Source organism: Neoarius graeffei, chromosome 12 (assembly GCF_027579695.1).
Source record: "Neoarius graeffei isolate fNeoGra1 chromosome 12, fNeoGra1.pri, whole genome shotgun sequence".
Lineage (NCBI taxonomy): Eukaryota > Metazoa > Chordata > Actinopteri > Siluriformes > Ariidae > Neoarius > Neoarius graeffei.
Window position 1 is genome coordinate 17,449,455 of NC_083580.1, and position 15,971 is coordinate 17,465,425.

The 15,971-nt window shown below is 40.2% G+C and overlaps 1 protein-coding gene across 1 annotated transcript in view; it reads left to right on the top strand.

The window, feature by feature from the left end:
* unc5da (unc-5 netrin receptor Da) overlaps positions 1–15,971 on the top strand; it is a 168,138-nt gene that overhangs the window by 138,365 nt on the left and 13,802 nt on the right. Inside the window, exons 13-14 of the mRNA XM_060936616.1 lie at positions 2,101–2,322; positions 11,869–12,021. Of these exons, the coding sequence (XP_060792599.1) occupies positions 2,101–2,322; positions 11,869–12,021 (375 nt within the window). The remainder of the gene's footprint in view (positions 1–2,100; positions 2,323–11,868; positions 12,022–15,971) is intronic.

Genomic DNA, 15,971 nt, shown 5'->3' on the forward strand with positions numbered 1-15,971 from the left:
AAGGAAGAGTTTGATAGGAGTATAATCTATTTGCCTAAAAGACACACTTTCACTTCTGTAACTAATATAGCTCTGGGACATCCTGCTTAAATGTGATACAACAACATAAACCTGCTAGGTTGTTGGTGGTAAAGGTTCTCTTTCTGAACAAAATATGTAAAGGAACTGAGAAAATATATTTTGTTCAGATTAAGCTGTATTGTGGTTTGGTCTAATGAGACCAATTTCCACAATCACATTTTTCCCCTGGAAAAAAAAATGAAAAAGCCCTCTGATTTACCTCTCAATCCACTTTCCATATGTATACTTATTTAATGGGCAGCACTTCTATTTACATTTTTACTTACAGTCCCAGTTAAAATTTTGGACACACCTTCTAATTCAGTGCTTTTTCTTTTTTCTTTTTTTTATTAATTAAAAGACACTTCATGGCTGTGTCCGAAATCACTCATTCATTCACTACTCCCTACTCACTATCTAGGAAATTATATATAGAGGACTGTATAGTGAGCTCATTGGTAAAATGAAAAAAACACTTTTGGACACTACTCTGCCGCACTGTTATTTATGTCATCACTGTTGCACAGTTAAAACGTGCCAGATCAGTCGGCTGGTGGGTTTTCAAAATAATGAATCCATATTATACTGAGCATATTTCCCACATTAATAAATATAAAGTACTTTGTGTCTGCTGCATCTTTCAGTTCTTTTAAATCAAGGCTGAATACTTTCTTCTTTGCTACTGCCTTTTATTAAATCAAATTTGAGGCTTTTGATTAATTCCTTCCTCTGCACTGTAACTTTTATTCTTGTATTTTATCTGTCTTATTCTATTTTAGCTTGTTTTCTATTCTCTTACTATTTTTAATTGTACTTAAATGTCTGTTTATAATGTGTTTCTTCCTCCGTCCATTCACCCCACCATGCATTTTTTTTCTTTCAGTGTGACCGTAATGCATGATGGTATATATTCTTTGGTTAGTGACCATCAGTTGTACACTACTTTCCACAGTGCATTGTGGGATACTATGAGTCCACTATATACAGTAGGGTGTAATAATTCTCACTATACATTCGGATAGCATTGCAAAATGACAAACTCACTATATAGTTCACTATATAGTGAGTAGTGAGTGATTTTGGACACAGGGCATGTCTTAAAGTAATGATGGATGTCATTTCTCTTTACTTAGTTGAGCGGTTCTTGACATAATATCAATTACTACAGTTGTGGAATCGGGCTATTTACTGTATTTTTTATTATTTACTATTTACAGTTTGATCTCAAATGCATTAAGAAGGCAAGAAATTGCACTAATTAACTTTTGACGAGACACACCTCTCAATTGAAAAGCATTCCATGTGATTACCTCATGAAGCTGGTTAAGATAATGCCAGTAGTGTGCAAAGCATCATCAAGGTAAATGGTGGCTACTTTGAAGAATCCAAAATATGAAACATATTTTGTTTACGACATAATTCCATATGTGTTCCATATCTTATTTCATAGTTTTGATGTTTTCAGTATTGTTCTACAATGTGGAAAATAGTCAAAATACAGAAAAACCTATGAATGAGTCGGTGCCCAAACTTTTGACTGGTACTGTATATTAAAAAAAAACGTTATTGGGAATAATTAAAAGTATACTGTCTTTTACAGTGTGATGTGGTGTTTGTCTACAAAATACTGTATGTCCCATGTGGATTTACTGTATACCTTGTTACTGTTTAATATAATGATGCAACACTTCGCCATTTGCACCTCCTACCATAATAACGTCATGATTCTTGTAATAACCTGAATGTATGGATGTGTTAATTGAAGTAAATAAGGGGTTTTATGCATGAATGCAACTTATCATTTCTATACAATACAGCTGACATCTCATTCACAAGGAATTGTATGATGGAAATGATCAAAGGATAAAAATAAACTGGTAAACAAAATATTTATCTAAAGAAAATTGTACAATCACTGATAAAGTCAAGCTGTATATTTTTAACATGAATGCCAGTAAGTTTTCCATACTGTATGTACTGTATGTTCTGAGAAAGTGAAAGCATCAAGCTGTGCACATATTCAAATGTGTGTTTTTGCAGGACGTGATGTGGATGAAAGAGGAGAACTCTTCATGTTACTGTGTGCTGGAGTCACGATGCTGTTTTGTGCTTGTGGATCAGCCAGGCCATTATGCTCTGGTTGGAATGCCAATCAGTGAATCTGCAGTGAAAAGACTTCGTATTGCAGTGTTCGGGAACTCAGAGGGCGATGTTTACACGCTCCATGTATACTGCATGGACGATACTCCACACGCCTTCCAGGTGACATACAAAAACCCAAACACTTTCAGTCAACAAGCAACCTATTCTTACAGTATTTAAGTGTGTGTGTCATAGAAGTCTGTATCTCAAAAGTAGCCAAAAATATACTTACATGAAAGAAGTTGCCTTAAAACGCTTTTATTGCACAGAAACAATGAAAGCATGAGTGATTCCTGGAAAACACTGAACTCTGAGCATCTGTTAACAGTTTTTAAAGTCGTGTCACTCTTTGGGAGACCTGCCCTAGGACCACACCAAAACAAAATAGCGGCACCTATTAAAATCACTGGAAAAGGATTTTCTTTGTTTGAAACACAGACTTCTGATTGGCTGCCCAATATGGGGCTTCTCATTGGCTAAAACATATTTCCCGCTATTTTTCAAAAGAAAACATATGTGCTAGCATTTAGCATATGGCATTTTAAGGGTTTTATTACTTAATGTTGGGTCTGTGTTTGTCATGCAAAATGCCTTTACAATGATAATCAGTGGTGGAGACACAAGATGATCATATACGCACAAAGTCCCCAAAACATTTAAAAGGTGTACTTAGGCTCAGCTTAAAGGAGCTTAACCGTCTGGGGTCAGAGGGTATTTTCTGGCACACTAATGATTTTGGCATGCTCTGATTTTGTTGTCAATTTCAACAAATCTAAGCAGTATTTTCAAATTCATATGACTTGTTTGCATTCAGCACAAGTTCAGCTATAATAATATCAATGTAGTATGTATGTCATAATTGTACTTAAAAAACAGCTAAATTAAGCTGATGTAAAAATCAGTTTTAGAACTGTGTTGGAATGTGTGGAAAAAAAAAACATGACCTTACCCATTGTGACAAACAGTTTTGATCACTTGAGGTGATTCTGTTCAGTCTTAGGAATGTATCAAGCACAAAAACTTAAATCTGCTCCATTGATTTGGGCAATTAACTGGCCATCAAAAAATGTATGTCCTATTGTTTTGGGATAAAGGGTTGCCAGTGGGAGGGGTATTCAATGAGACTGGTAAAAAAAATTTCCATTCCATTCAATGAGAAGAGTGAATACCCCTGCCACTGCCAACTCTTAATCCCATCAGGTCATCACAATGGGTAAGGTAATGTTTTCTCACACATTCCAACACAATTCTAAAACTGCTTTTTACAACAGCTTCATTTATCTGGTATTTGACTCTATTCAGTGTGTCTTGAAATTAACTTTTGTTCTGTTTTACTTAGTTCAGAGCCACAACCAACTCTGTTACTCTGTTACACAATTACTCTGTAATTTTGCTCCCACTCCAACTCCAAATTTTACTCTCTAAACTCAAAATAGAGTATAATTAACTATTTTTGAGGAAAATATTTTTAACTCTTGAAAAACTGCTCAGTCATTTTTCCTGTGTATGCACTACAGCACATGCATATCAACCAATCTGCTCATAAATAGAAGAAATATTTACACTTATTCGAGCTGATCTTCGGCTGTATCGAGTCGAAGTAAAAAAAAAAAAAGGTACCGCTCATCATCGGTGTTGCAATTCTCAAGATTGAACTGAATCGCTGCCCTGAATCATGAAATGAATCATGAATTGAATCACTGTCCTGAATCATCTGAAGCACATAAAATCTACATGCCATCTTACCTCCAAAGATGGCACGTACAAGTCTTACCTCCAAACAGCCTAAACTGTGTCTGAGAGATTTTATCCTGTTTACGGTGGACATTCCCACCGCGAAAGAGAAACCAATCAAAACCAAAAGAGTGAAAGTGATTATCATTCCATTACCATGTGAATAGTCTTTTATGAATGTGTAAGTGGGCGCTCAGCGATGTGAGGCCCATAAAATATTGAAATGGTAGAGCAGTCTTTCTAAACTAGCTAACAATGGATCAAAGGAAGATAACGGTAGCTACAGAAATGGAAATCTTAACACCTCTGTTGCTCCCAAGATAGTCAGTCTTCAGGAATCCTAACACATTCTGATGCCCCCAGAGACATAAAATACTCTCATGTGTACATCAAGCTTTTTTTTTTATAATAATAATGAATAAGCTATGAATTGCATGAAAAGTAGGTGTTAAAAACAGACAGAATTGAGTGGACAACCCATCAATAACTGGCACAGCAGCCCTGTAGCCTAACAAGAAACCCAACATTTAACCACAACACTCGTAAACTAAAACTGAAATATAAACTGAATACACAAGGCACTCAGACATTTCAGCTATGCCTTACACTCAGCAAAGTCATCAGTACTTTCTGTTAAGTGCAACTTGCTGCATTAAGGGCTTTCAGTTGACAAAATTTCATCATCATCGAACAAAAAAAGCTAAAACACATCCTTCTCTACTCCCAGCTCACCCTTCACATCCACAACAGCATGAGACAACAATGATCGATCTGAGGCAGTATGTTTACAGCTTGTGTGGACAGCTTTGTTTTACTTGTGCTTGTGGGCATATACACTATATTGCCAAAAAATATATGGACACCTGACCAATCACACCCTTACATGCTTAGTGATCATCCTTTTATAGATTTAGTTTCCCCTTTGCTGCTGTAAGAGTCTCCATTCTTCTTGGAAAGCTTTCCTCTAGATTTTGAACCGTGTGGGAATTTGTGCTCATTCAGCCTAAAGAGCATTAGTGAGGTCAGGTACTGACGTTGAATGATGAGGCCTGGTGGACAGTCAGCCTTCCAGTTCATCCCAAAGTTGTTCAGTGGGGTTGCGGTCAGGGTTCTGTGCAGGACACTGGAGTTCTACCATACCAGCCATGGCAAACCATGTCTTTACAGACCTCCCTTTGCGCACAGGAGCACTGTCATGCTGGAACAGGTTTGAGCCACTTCGTTTCAGTAAAGAGGAATTCTTAATGTGAACAAAGCAAACAAAGGCATTTTCAGCAAATGTGTGCTTCAACTATTACATTCTCACTTGTAAGCGTTATACAGTATGAGCAGGTTACCTGGTGTTGCCTGGGTTTTGCAAAATTCTGGGTTGCCCCCAGACTTCCATGTCAAATTTGGTAAAGATCCATCAAGAAATGGTGATGTTAACCCAAGACAAACAAAAATCCAAACATCCACCACCCAGGGGCCCACTGAGGACCCCCTGGGGCCCAAATATGGAATTTCTGAGTTCTGCCAAATTGTGGCTATTTCCTGTACCTAGGTGCCAAGTTTAATGAAGATCTGTTGAGAGTTTGTGTTGATAAATGTAACGTGAAAGGCATTGAGGGAGGGGGTGGGTGGATGTTGTGGCCCCCAGGGACCTCCCTGGGACCCATACATGAATTTTGTTTATATCTGCAAAATTTCGGGTCATCCTCGGACCTACTTGCCAAATTTGGTGAAAATCCATCAAGAAATGGCAACGTTAGCTCAAGACAAACAAACAAACGTTGCTGTTTATTATATAGATAGTGCTCTATATAGACCAGTCTGTAAACAGTGAATCAATGAGAGCAATTTCATACACAGTGTCAATTTTTTCTTTCTCTCTCTGTATTCCTGCCCGGTGACATGTTCTGCATCCAAAAAGTGCTATTTTTCACCTATTGAGATAGCAAAGGGCACTAAATTGACATTTGGAATTATGCAATTGCTCCACGGTTTGGAAGCAATTCTATTATGAGAATGCAAACCCATGATTCTGAGCACTTTCCCAAAATGAACCCAGAATCAGGCCTGGGTGTGGCTTCAAGCATTCTAAATGTCCTAATGCTGAATTTGTTGAAACCATTGTTTCTTGAGCAAAATCAAAATTTCTTTCTGTTCATTCAACTCCATAAGCTGGATGTGTGTTGATTTATAGAAATATGAAATAATCGATTTTCAAAAGCTTTGCTTATTCATGTTATTCATCAGCTGCTGCTGCTGAGATTTCACAAACAGGAGACCTGATTATGCTTGGTATATTGATTGTGCAATATTCATTTAGAAGTTTGGGCCAGCCATGGGATAAAGGTTAGAGAAGCAGCCTTGGGCCTAAAGGTAGCTGGTTTGATTTCCTGGATTGGCAGGAAAATCCATGGTTGAAGTGTCCTTGAGCAAGGCATCTAACTCTCATCTATACTACTAAAGGAAGGCTGTCTGTCTGTTCACCTGTGCAAATTGACACCGCTGGACGCACATACTCCATACTTTGCTCATGGATTGGTGACACCCCAGAGGGGCCCAAGACAACATTTTCAATTTTCAAAAATATGGGATTAGTGCTAACCCAACACACTATTAATTTTCCATAGGCTACAGTGGTGCTTGAAAGTTTGTGAACCCTTAAGAATTTTCTATATTTCTGCATAAATGTGACCTAAAACATCATCAGATTTTCACACAAGGTCGAAAAGTAGATAAAGAGAACCCAGTTAAACAAATGAGACAAAAATATTATACTTGGTCATTTATTTATTGAGGAAAATGATTATTACATATCTGTGAGTGGCAAAAGTATGTGAACCTTTGCCTTCAGTATCTGGTGTGACCCCCTTGTGCAGCAATAACTGCAACTAAACGTTTCTGGTAACTGTTGATCAGTCCTGCACACCGGCTTGGAGGAATTTTAGCCCATTCCTCCATACAGAACAGCTTCAACTCTGGGATGCTGGCGGGTTTCCTCACATGAACTGCTCGCTTCAGGTCCTTCCACAGCATTTCAATTGGATTAAGTTCAGGACTTTGACTTGGCCATTCCAAAACATTAACTTTATTCTTCTTTAACCATTCTTTGGTAGAGCGACTTGTGTGCTTAGGGTCGTTGTCTTGCTGCATGACCCACCTTCTCTTGAGATTCAATTCATGGACAGATGTCCTGACATTTTCCTTTAGAATTTGCTGGTATAATTCAGAATTCATTGTTCCATCAATGATGGCAAGCCATCCTGGCCCAGATACAGCAAAACAGGCCCAAACCATGATACTACCACCACCATGTTTCACAGATGGGATAAGGTTCTTATGCTGGAATGCAGTGTTTTCCTTTCTCCAAACATAACGCTTCTCATTTAAACCAAAAAGTTCTATTTTGGTCTCATCCATCCACAAAACATTTTTTCCAATAGTCTTCTGGCTTGTCCACGTGATCTTTAGCAAACTGCAGACAAGTAGCAATATTCTTTTTGGAGAGCAGTGGCTTTCTCCTTGCAACCCTGCCATGCACACCATTGTTGTTTAGTGTTCTCCTAATGGTGGACTCATGAACATTAACATTAGCCAATGTGAGAGAGGCCTTCAGCTGCTTTGAAGTTACCCTGGGGTCCTTTGTGACTTCGCTGACTATTACACGCCTTGCTCTTGGAGTGATCTTTGTTGGTCGACCACTCCTGGGGAGGGTAACAATGGTCTTGAATTTCCTTCATTTGTACACCATCTGTCTGACTGTGGATTGGTGGAATCCACACTCTTTAGAGATGGTTTTGTAACCTTTTCCAGCCTGATGAGCATCAACAACGCTTTTTCTGAGGTCCTCAGAAATCTCCATTGTTCGTGCCATGATACACTTCCACAAACATGTGTTGTGAAGATTAGACCTTGATAGATCCCTGTTCTTTAAATAAAACAGGGTGCCCATTCACACCTGATTATCATCCTATTGATTGAAAACGCCTGACTCTAATTTCACCTTCAAATTAACTGCTCATCCTAGAGGTTCACATACTTTTGCCACTCACAGATATGTAATATTGGATCATTTTCCTCAATAAATAAATGACCAAGTATAATATTTTTGCCTCATTTGTTTAACTGGGTTCTCTTTATCTACTTTTAGGACTTGTGTGAAAATCTGATGATGTTTTAGGTGATATTTATGCAGAAATATAGAAAATTCTAAAGTGTTCACAAACTTTCAAGCACCACTGTACATGCTCGCGTTAACACACCACGCGCAGTCTCAGCAGGGATTCCCTTCCCCCGCTTGCCTGGGAGTTTCGATTGTATGGGACCTCGCAATCAGTGCTCCTCACCAGAGACTTCCGCTAGGGTCAAGTCTACGTCTCCTCAGTGACAGGCAATAACTACTACGTCTCCTCTTTCCCACAGGCAATAACTGCTAGTTGTACACTGCTCTGGATAAGAACATCTGTTAAATGCCTGTCAGGCAACATTTTTGAAAACATTATCTTCGTTCATATTCAGTAAGACCTTTATCCTGGTCAGGGTTGTGGAAGATCCAGAGCGTATCCCAGGAACACAGAAGGCCAATTTATGCTGACAACCCAGTCCTCGCAGACAGTGTCGCAGATAGCGTCTGCGTAGCCCCCCCCACCTTCGCAGATGCTCTGCGCGCACCTCCCAAAAATTGTGACCACCGCAGAAGCCTCGCAGACAGCGTCGCAGACAAGAGGGCTCTGATTGGTCCACTCTACATCCGCTGTACACGCACTTCCGCTTCCCTACTTTCCTGGTTTGTTTTGTTTTCACGACCGCCATTTTTAAAAACACAAGCGAAGATGGAGCAGCATGAAGAGCAGTTGATTGAGGAAGTACGTACATCTATACGACTCCAGTTCTAGTCATTATAAAAAAAAAAGTTCTAGTCATTATAAGTAAACGGAGGATAAACACTCCACTAACCACACCTACCAACTACTCCTAGCGACTTCGCGCCCCCTTGCGTTGTGCCGGTGAATAACATCGCGCACACCTATTACTCCCCGCTCAACAATAAATTACAACTGTCTGCGAAAAGCTATCTGCGAAAGCCTTGTTGCAAGAGCATGCAGAGGCCTTTAGGTGTGAGGTGGGAATACATCCTTGATGGGATGCCAATCCATTCTCATTGAAGCATTCCCTACAAACTGAATGTTTTTGACCTTGGATTATTGCACAATTTTGCATTATCCCTCTTTCATCCTGAAACGTATTTTGGAACTTTGTTTTTGTAATTTCATTAAAGTCCCTTTTAGACATGCAAATGTACGTAGATGGGAATTCAATAATAATGTGTAAACATGGGTGCTTTCATACCAAACAGTTCTAGGCATTTATTGAAAGGAACTACCCACTGGGAAACTCTTTCGAGAACTACAAACTGTAGCTTCAAGGCTTTTTTTTTCTGTTTTCATTTGCACTGGCAGTAGGAACAACATAAGTGACATAAGCCAACTTTCTGGTGTGATGTTAGCAGGAAATGCTCGTGAGATTTTTATACTTCACTTACATGCATCAAAATTGTGCTATATTTCCTCCATCATATATAAACTCGGTAAAGCTTGGACTTTACTGTTGTTGTTGTTTTTTTTTTTAACAGTAACATTAAGAGCTGTTGTTTACATGGCTAAAGTTTTACACAGATTTTCAAAAATGGCACTTGCCAGTGCTGCATTGGCTCATGTTTGACCAACCACTGTACATTTACATCTCTACCAATCACCGTGCACTTACATCAGTCATGGTTCCTCTTGGACTGGGAGCTAAAAAGTCCCTCAAAATAGCATTCAGAGAATTATGATCATTCTCGGTTCCTGCAATGTGGACACACAAAAGGGTGAACTTCCTCCACCAGTTCTAAGAACGATGAAAAAGAAGTTCCTCCAATCTAAAAGCGCCTCATGAGTCAGAATTGAAATCCAGAAACAACTGTCATAGCGATCAGAGAAGATGAACTCTTAGGCCAAGTTTACATTAGACCGTATCTGTCTCATTTTCTTCGCGGATGCACTGTCCATTTACATTAAAACGCCTGGAAACGCCAGGAAACGGGAATCCACCAGGGTCCACGTATTCAATCCAGATCGTGTCTGGTCCGGTGCTGTGTAAACATTGAGAATACGCGGATATGCGGATATGCTGTGCTGAGCTCTAGCTGGCGTTGTCATTGGACAACGTCACTGTGACATCCACCTTCCTGATTCGCTGGCGTTGGTCATGTGACGCGACTGCTGAAAAACGGCGCGGACTTCCGCCTTGTATCACCTTTCATTAAAGAGTATAAAAGTATGAAAATACTGCAAATACTGATGCAAATACTGCCCATTGTGTAGTTATGATTGTCTTTAGGCTTGCCATCCTTCCACTTGCAAGTGGTAAGTGATATGCACTGGGATCACACACACAGCGGCTCAGTCCCGAATCACTGCTCGTGCGCTATACTCGCGTGCTCTGTGAGCTGCGCAGGGCCGGAGTGCGCACCCTCCAGAGGGCACTCGCTGTTCAGGGCGGAGTGATTTGGAGCGCAGGATGCCTGCGGAGCCGAGCGTATCCGTGTATTAGTGTTGCTGTGTGCACGCGAATCGTGTATTGGTGTTGCTGTGTGCACGCTAATCGTTTTAAAAACGTTAATCTGATGATCCGCTGATACGGTCTAATGTAAACCCCACCTTAATGAAGAAGCCATTTATAATCAAGCATTACTGAGGAATCCATGGCCTAATGGTTAGAGAAGCAGCTTTGGGACCAAAAGGTTGCTTGTTTGATTCCCCGGACCAGCAGGAATGGCTGAATTGCCCTTGAGCAAGGCACCTAACCCCCAGGCTGCTCTGGGTATGTTGTATGTTGCTCTCGATAAGAGTGTCGACTAAATGTAATTAATGACTATTGTGTGATGAGCTAATAGCATTCGATTCACCTGATTTTAAAAGTTATGACATTACCTACTGGCTAGTCATGTGTTGGACAAAACTCCACTAAATCATGTGGCATTTGTTATACATCATATCCTTGGTAATGTGTGTATCTTTGAAGGCTACATATTTGAGGGACAGAAAAATTGATTCAAAGGTTAAAGTATGCTGCAGTTTTGTTGTTTTTTCAAGGCTGAGTGTGAAAAGCTCCAAGGAATTTTTCACACTTTTTAAAAAGAATCACTTTGTTCTTTATGCATCCTTTTTTTTAGCTGTCACGTGGCATCTCAGACATATTCAACATGTGATTCTTTATTGAATCAGAATCGGAATCAGAATTACTTTATTAATCCCCAGAGGGAAATTCAAAATTTGCAACCAAGCTCCTGAATCAAGGAAGAAGTAAACATGTCTAAAAATAGAAGATAAAATAGTCTTTAAATAAAGAATAAATAAAAATAAAATAAATTTAAATAAGTTCAATAACTTAAGTAAAAGCAAAATGAGAGCTTCATGTATTTACATTCACATTGTCATTTATTGATATTAAATTCATTCCTGAACTTGCATTTTAAATTTCGTCCTGAGGTTTCTGACAGCTACATTTCTGTGGCTGAACCTTTCACCACTTCACAGAAGCTTTTAAACCACAATTTGCACCTCGTACAGAGGTAATGTAGGAGGTACTCCCAGGTGCAGTTTGCATGATGAACTACAACTATGGGAAAATGAACATTAATTTCAGAAATATTGCATGCACATTTTGGCTGAGCTGCATTCTGTACTGCGTCTGATTATATACATACATACCGGCACCCAGCCTCATCTTTTCCATTAATCAACCTGTATTTCCTTGTTTCTCACCTCCCTGCTTTTCACCACACTTCTCTTCTACTCCCCCCACTCAATCACTCACTCTTCCTCATTCCTGCATACACTCTCCATTTGCTTCCAATTAAGCTTAAGTTCTCTCCCTCTCTCGCTTTTCTTTTGTATGTAGGAGGTGTTGTGGTTGGAGCATGCTCAGTGCAGCCGTCTCCTGGGAGAGCCGTGTACTCTGTTCTTCAGTAGAAGTTCCTCGAACTTGCAGATCTCCATCCAGGATGTTTCACCTCACTTCATTTGGAACATCAAACCCTTCACTACCTGCCAGGTCCTGCCTCAGTATATGCATATTTATATGCCATCGAGTGTGCTCAGTATTAATATGCAGATTAGTATGCAAATATTCAGGTAGTAAGGGGCATTAGAGGGACAGGTGGTGGTGGTTTTAACTTTAATTAATATGCAAAGACAATAATACTAAGAAGAAGAAGTCATAGAAACATAGTATGTACACAAAACACACACACACACATGTGTGATAGTCAACAATTAATTAGAAATCATCCAAGAAATTACTCGAGCCAATCAACTGGATTTACACATGAAACATATGAACACCTGTTGTTTGATCACTTGCTTGTATGACCCAAAGCTATACACACATCCATTAAGAGAGTCGAACACACTTATCACACCATCATTTCTCTTCATTCATATTTGAACACTTTTACACCCCAAACAAATTGGTTTTATTAATACTTCAAATTTCCTTCTCCACAAATTAGCAATAATTAAACAGCTGGTTGAATCGGTGTGGTGGGAAAAGTAGAGGAGGAAGAAAAGAGCTTAAAAAAAGTTCATCTCATCTCATTATCTCTAGCTGCTTTATCCTTCTACAGGGTCGCAGGCAAGCTGGAGCCTATCCCAGCTGACTACGGGCGAAAGGCGGGGTACACCCTGGACAAGTCGCCAGGTCATCACAGGGCTGACACATAGACACAGACAACCATTCACACTCACATTCACACCTACGGTCAATTTAGAGTCACCAGTTAACCTAACCTGCATGTCTTTGGACTGTGGGGGAAACCGGAGCACCCGGAGGAAACCCACGTGGACACGGGGAGAACATGCAAACTCCACACAGAAAGGCCCTCGCCGGCCCCGGGGCTCGAACCCAGGACCTTCTTGCTGTGAGGCGACAGCGCTAACCACTACACCACCGTGCCGCCCTTAAAAAAAAGTTGTTCTACTATTTTTGTAAGGACTTTCCACTGACACAATTATTAATGCAGTTTATTATATGGTACGAGCTATCCATCCATTATCCGTAACCATTTATCCTGTGCAGGGTCGCGGGCAAGCTGGAGCCTATCCCAGCTGACTATGGGTGAGAGGCAGGGTACATCCTGGACAAGTCGCCAAGCTGACACAAAGAGACAAACAACCATTCACACTCACACCTACGGTCAATTTAGAGCCACCAGTTAGCCTAACCTGCATGTCTTGGGACTGTGGGGGAAACCGGAGCACCCGGAGGAAACCCACACAGACAGAACATGCAAATTCCACACAGAAAGGCCCCCATCGGCCACTGGGCTCGAACCCAGAACCTTCTTGCTGTGAGGCGACAGTGTGAACCACTACACCACCGTGTCGCCATGGCATGAGCTACTTCCGGTAAAATCCTGCGCTAAAATCTGATTGGTTCCTTGGCGGGCAGTATTTTCCTGTAATGCCTATGGGCGATTACGGACTTTCTTTCCAAGGTACCAGCTTTCAATGTTGCAAAAAACAAACAAAAATAAAATGATGAATTGGAAATCAAAATGAAATCAAACATAGCTGAAACACAAAAGACAAACAAGAGACGCTGAGTTATTCAAGAAATAAGCAATGAAGGGCATTCAGAAATTGCTAACCGCTAACAGAAATCCAGTTTTGAAACCGCTAGCTGTTTATTTTGCATGCGTGACTGAACTACGTTACAAATATGACGTGACAGAAAGCAGCGTCACGCCTCATTATAATGACTGTCTTTAGAAATTAGAAAAAAGTCATATAATGAACTCCTTGTTAACCTTGCTTGCCTAGTCTTTATGGGAAAATATCAGACCTCGGTCTTTTTGTCAACTGTCGAGATTCTGAAAACTTGAAAACTCTCAAGACCTCGATCTGATATTTTCCTGTAAAGACCTGGCGCTCAGTGAATAAATAGTTATTAATAATGATATCCTTACACTCTAAATGTAAGGCTAATCTTAACCTCGCTAAACAAACGGAAACACACATACACACACTAGTCATTTTATCAGGTACACCTATAGTACAATATAAATGCATTTTGTAAGTGAATTTCATCCATCAGTGCAAAGGGACCACCCCAGTACTGCTGACTGGATATTATCTGCCTGGTGGACCATTCTCAGCACAGATGAAAAAATAGTGTTTTCAGTCAAAGCTGTACAGAATTATTGTGTTTGGAAGCACTTTGTCCTGAAAAATTTACTGTCCCCATTATTACACAAATGTACCTTTTTCTTCCACAAGTCTGTCCACAACTTTCCCGAACTCTGACCTTTCCCATCATTCATTGCTGCATCATAGTGGAAGCTGGGATCTTTCTTCCGCTCCACTGTGTTGACTTTTGTAGCTAACGCTAACTGCTAGGTAGGTACAGTGCTTTGCAAAAGTATTCATCCCCCTTGGTGTTTGTCCTGTTTTGTTGCAGTACAAGCTGGAATTAAAATGGATTTTTGGAGGGTTAGCGCCATTTGATTTACATGACGTGCCTACCACTTTAAAGGTGCACATTTTTTGTTGTTGTTTTTTATTGTGACACAAACAAAAATTAAGATGAAAAAACAGAAATCTGGAGTGTGCATAAGTATTCACTCCCACCCCACCCCCACCCCCAAAGTCAATACTTTATAGATCCACCTTTTGTGACAATTACAGCTGCAAGCCTCTTGGGGTATGTTTCTATTAACTTAGCACATCTAGCCACTGGGATTTTTGCCCATTCCTCAAGGCAAAACTGCTTCAACTCCTTCAAGTTAGATGGATTGTGTTGGTGTACAGCAATCTTCAAGTCATGCCACAGATTCTCAATTGGATTGAGGTCTGGGATTTGACTAGGGGATTCCAAGACATTTAAATGTTTCCCTTTAAACCACTCCAGTGTAGCTTTAGCAGTATATTTAGGGTCATTGTCCTGCTAGACCGTGAACCTTCGTCCCAGTCTCAAACCTCTGGCTGACTCAAACAGGTTTTCCTCCAGAATTGCGCTGTATTTAGTGCCATCCATCTTTCCTTCAGTCCTGACCAGCTTTCCTGTCCCTGCAGATGAAAAACATCCCCACAGAATGACGCTGCCACTATCATGCTTCACTGTAGGGATGGTGTTCTCAGGGTGTTGAGTTTGCGTCACACATGGCATTTCCCATGATGGCCATAATGCCCTCCTTGCCCGGTCTGTGAGTTCTGATGGGCGGCCTTCTCTTGTCAGGTTTGTAGTGGTGCCATATTCTTTCCATTTTGCTATAATGGATTTAATGGTGCTCCCTAGGATATTCAAAATTTGGGATATTTTTTATAACCCAATCCTGATCTATACTTCTCCACAACTTTGTCTCTGACCTGTTTGGAGGCTCCTTGGTTTTCATGTTGCTTGCTTAGTAGTGTTGCAGAGTCAGGGTCCTTCCAGAACAGGTTGATTTATACAGACATCATGTGACAGATCATGTGACACTTTGATTGCACACAGGTGAATCGTAATCAAATAATTATGTGACTTATGAAGTGAATTGGTTGGACCAGCTCTTATTTAGGGGTTTCATATGAAAGGGGGAGAATACTTATGCACACTCCAGATTTCTGTTTTTTCATCTTAATTATTGTTTGTGTCACAATAAAAAAAAAACAAACAACAATTTCACCTTTAAAGTGGTAGGCATGTTGTGTAAAGGAAATGGTGCTAACCCTTCAAAAATCCATTTTAATTCCGGTTTGTAATGAAACAAAACAGGACAAACACCAAGGGGGATGAATACTTTTGCAAGGCACTGTAAGCTCAAAGATGACTAAAAGATGGTTACACGGGTCCGATCTTCTGACGTGCTCTGGGGGTAAACGATCGAAATGTTATCCTCACGGAATGGATAGACGACATGAAGTTGTGTCCCAAAGTCAGCTACGTTGACATTGTCAGTTATTTTATTCTTAGTGAGGGCATTGATGTCGATGCGCTAAGGAACTACAAAAGCATGGAGGCATGCA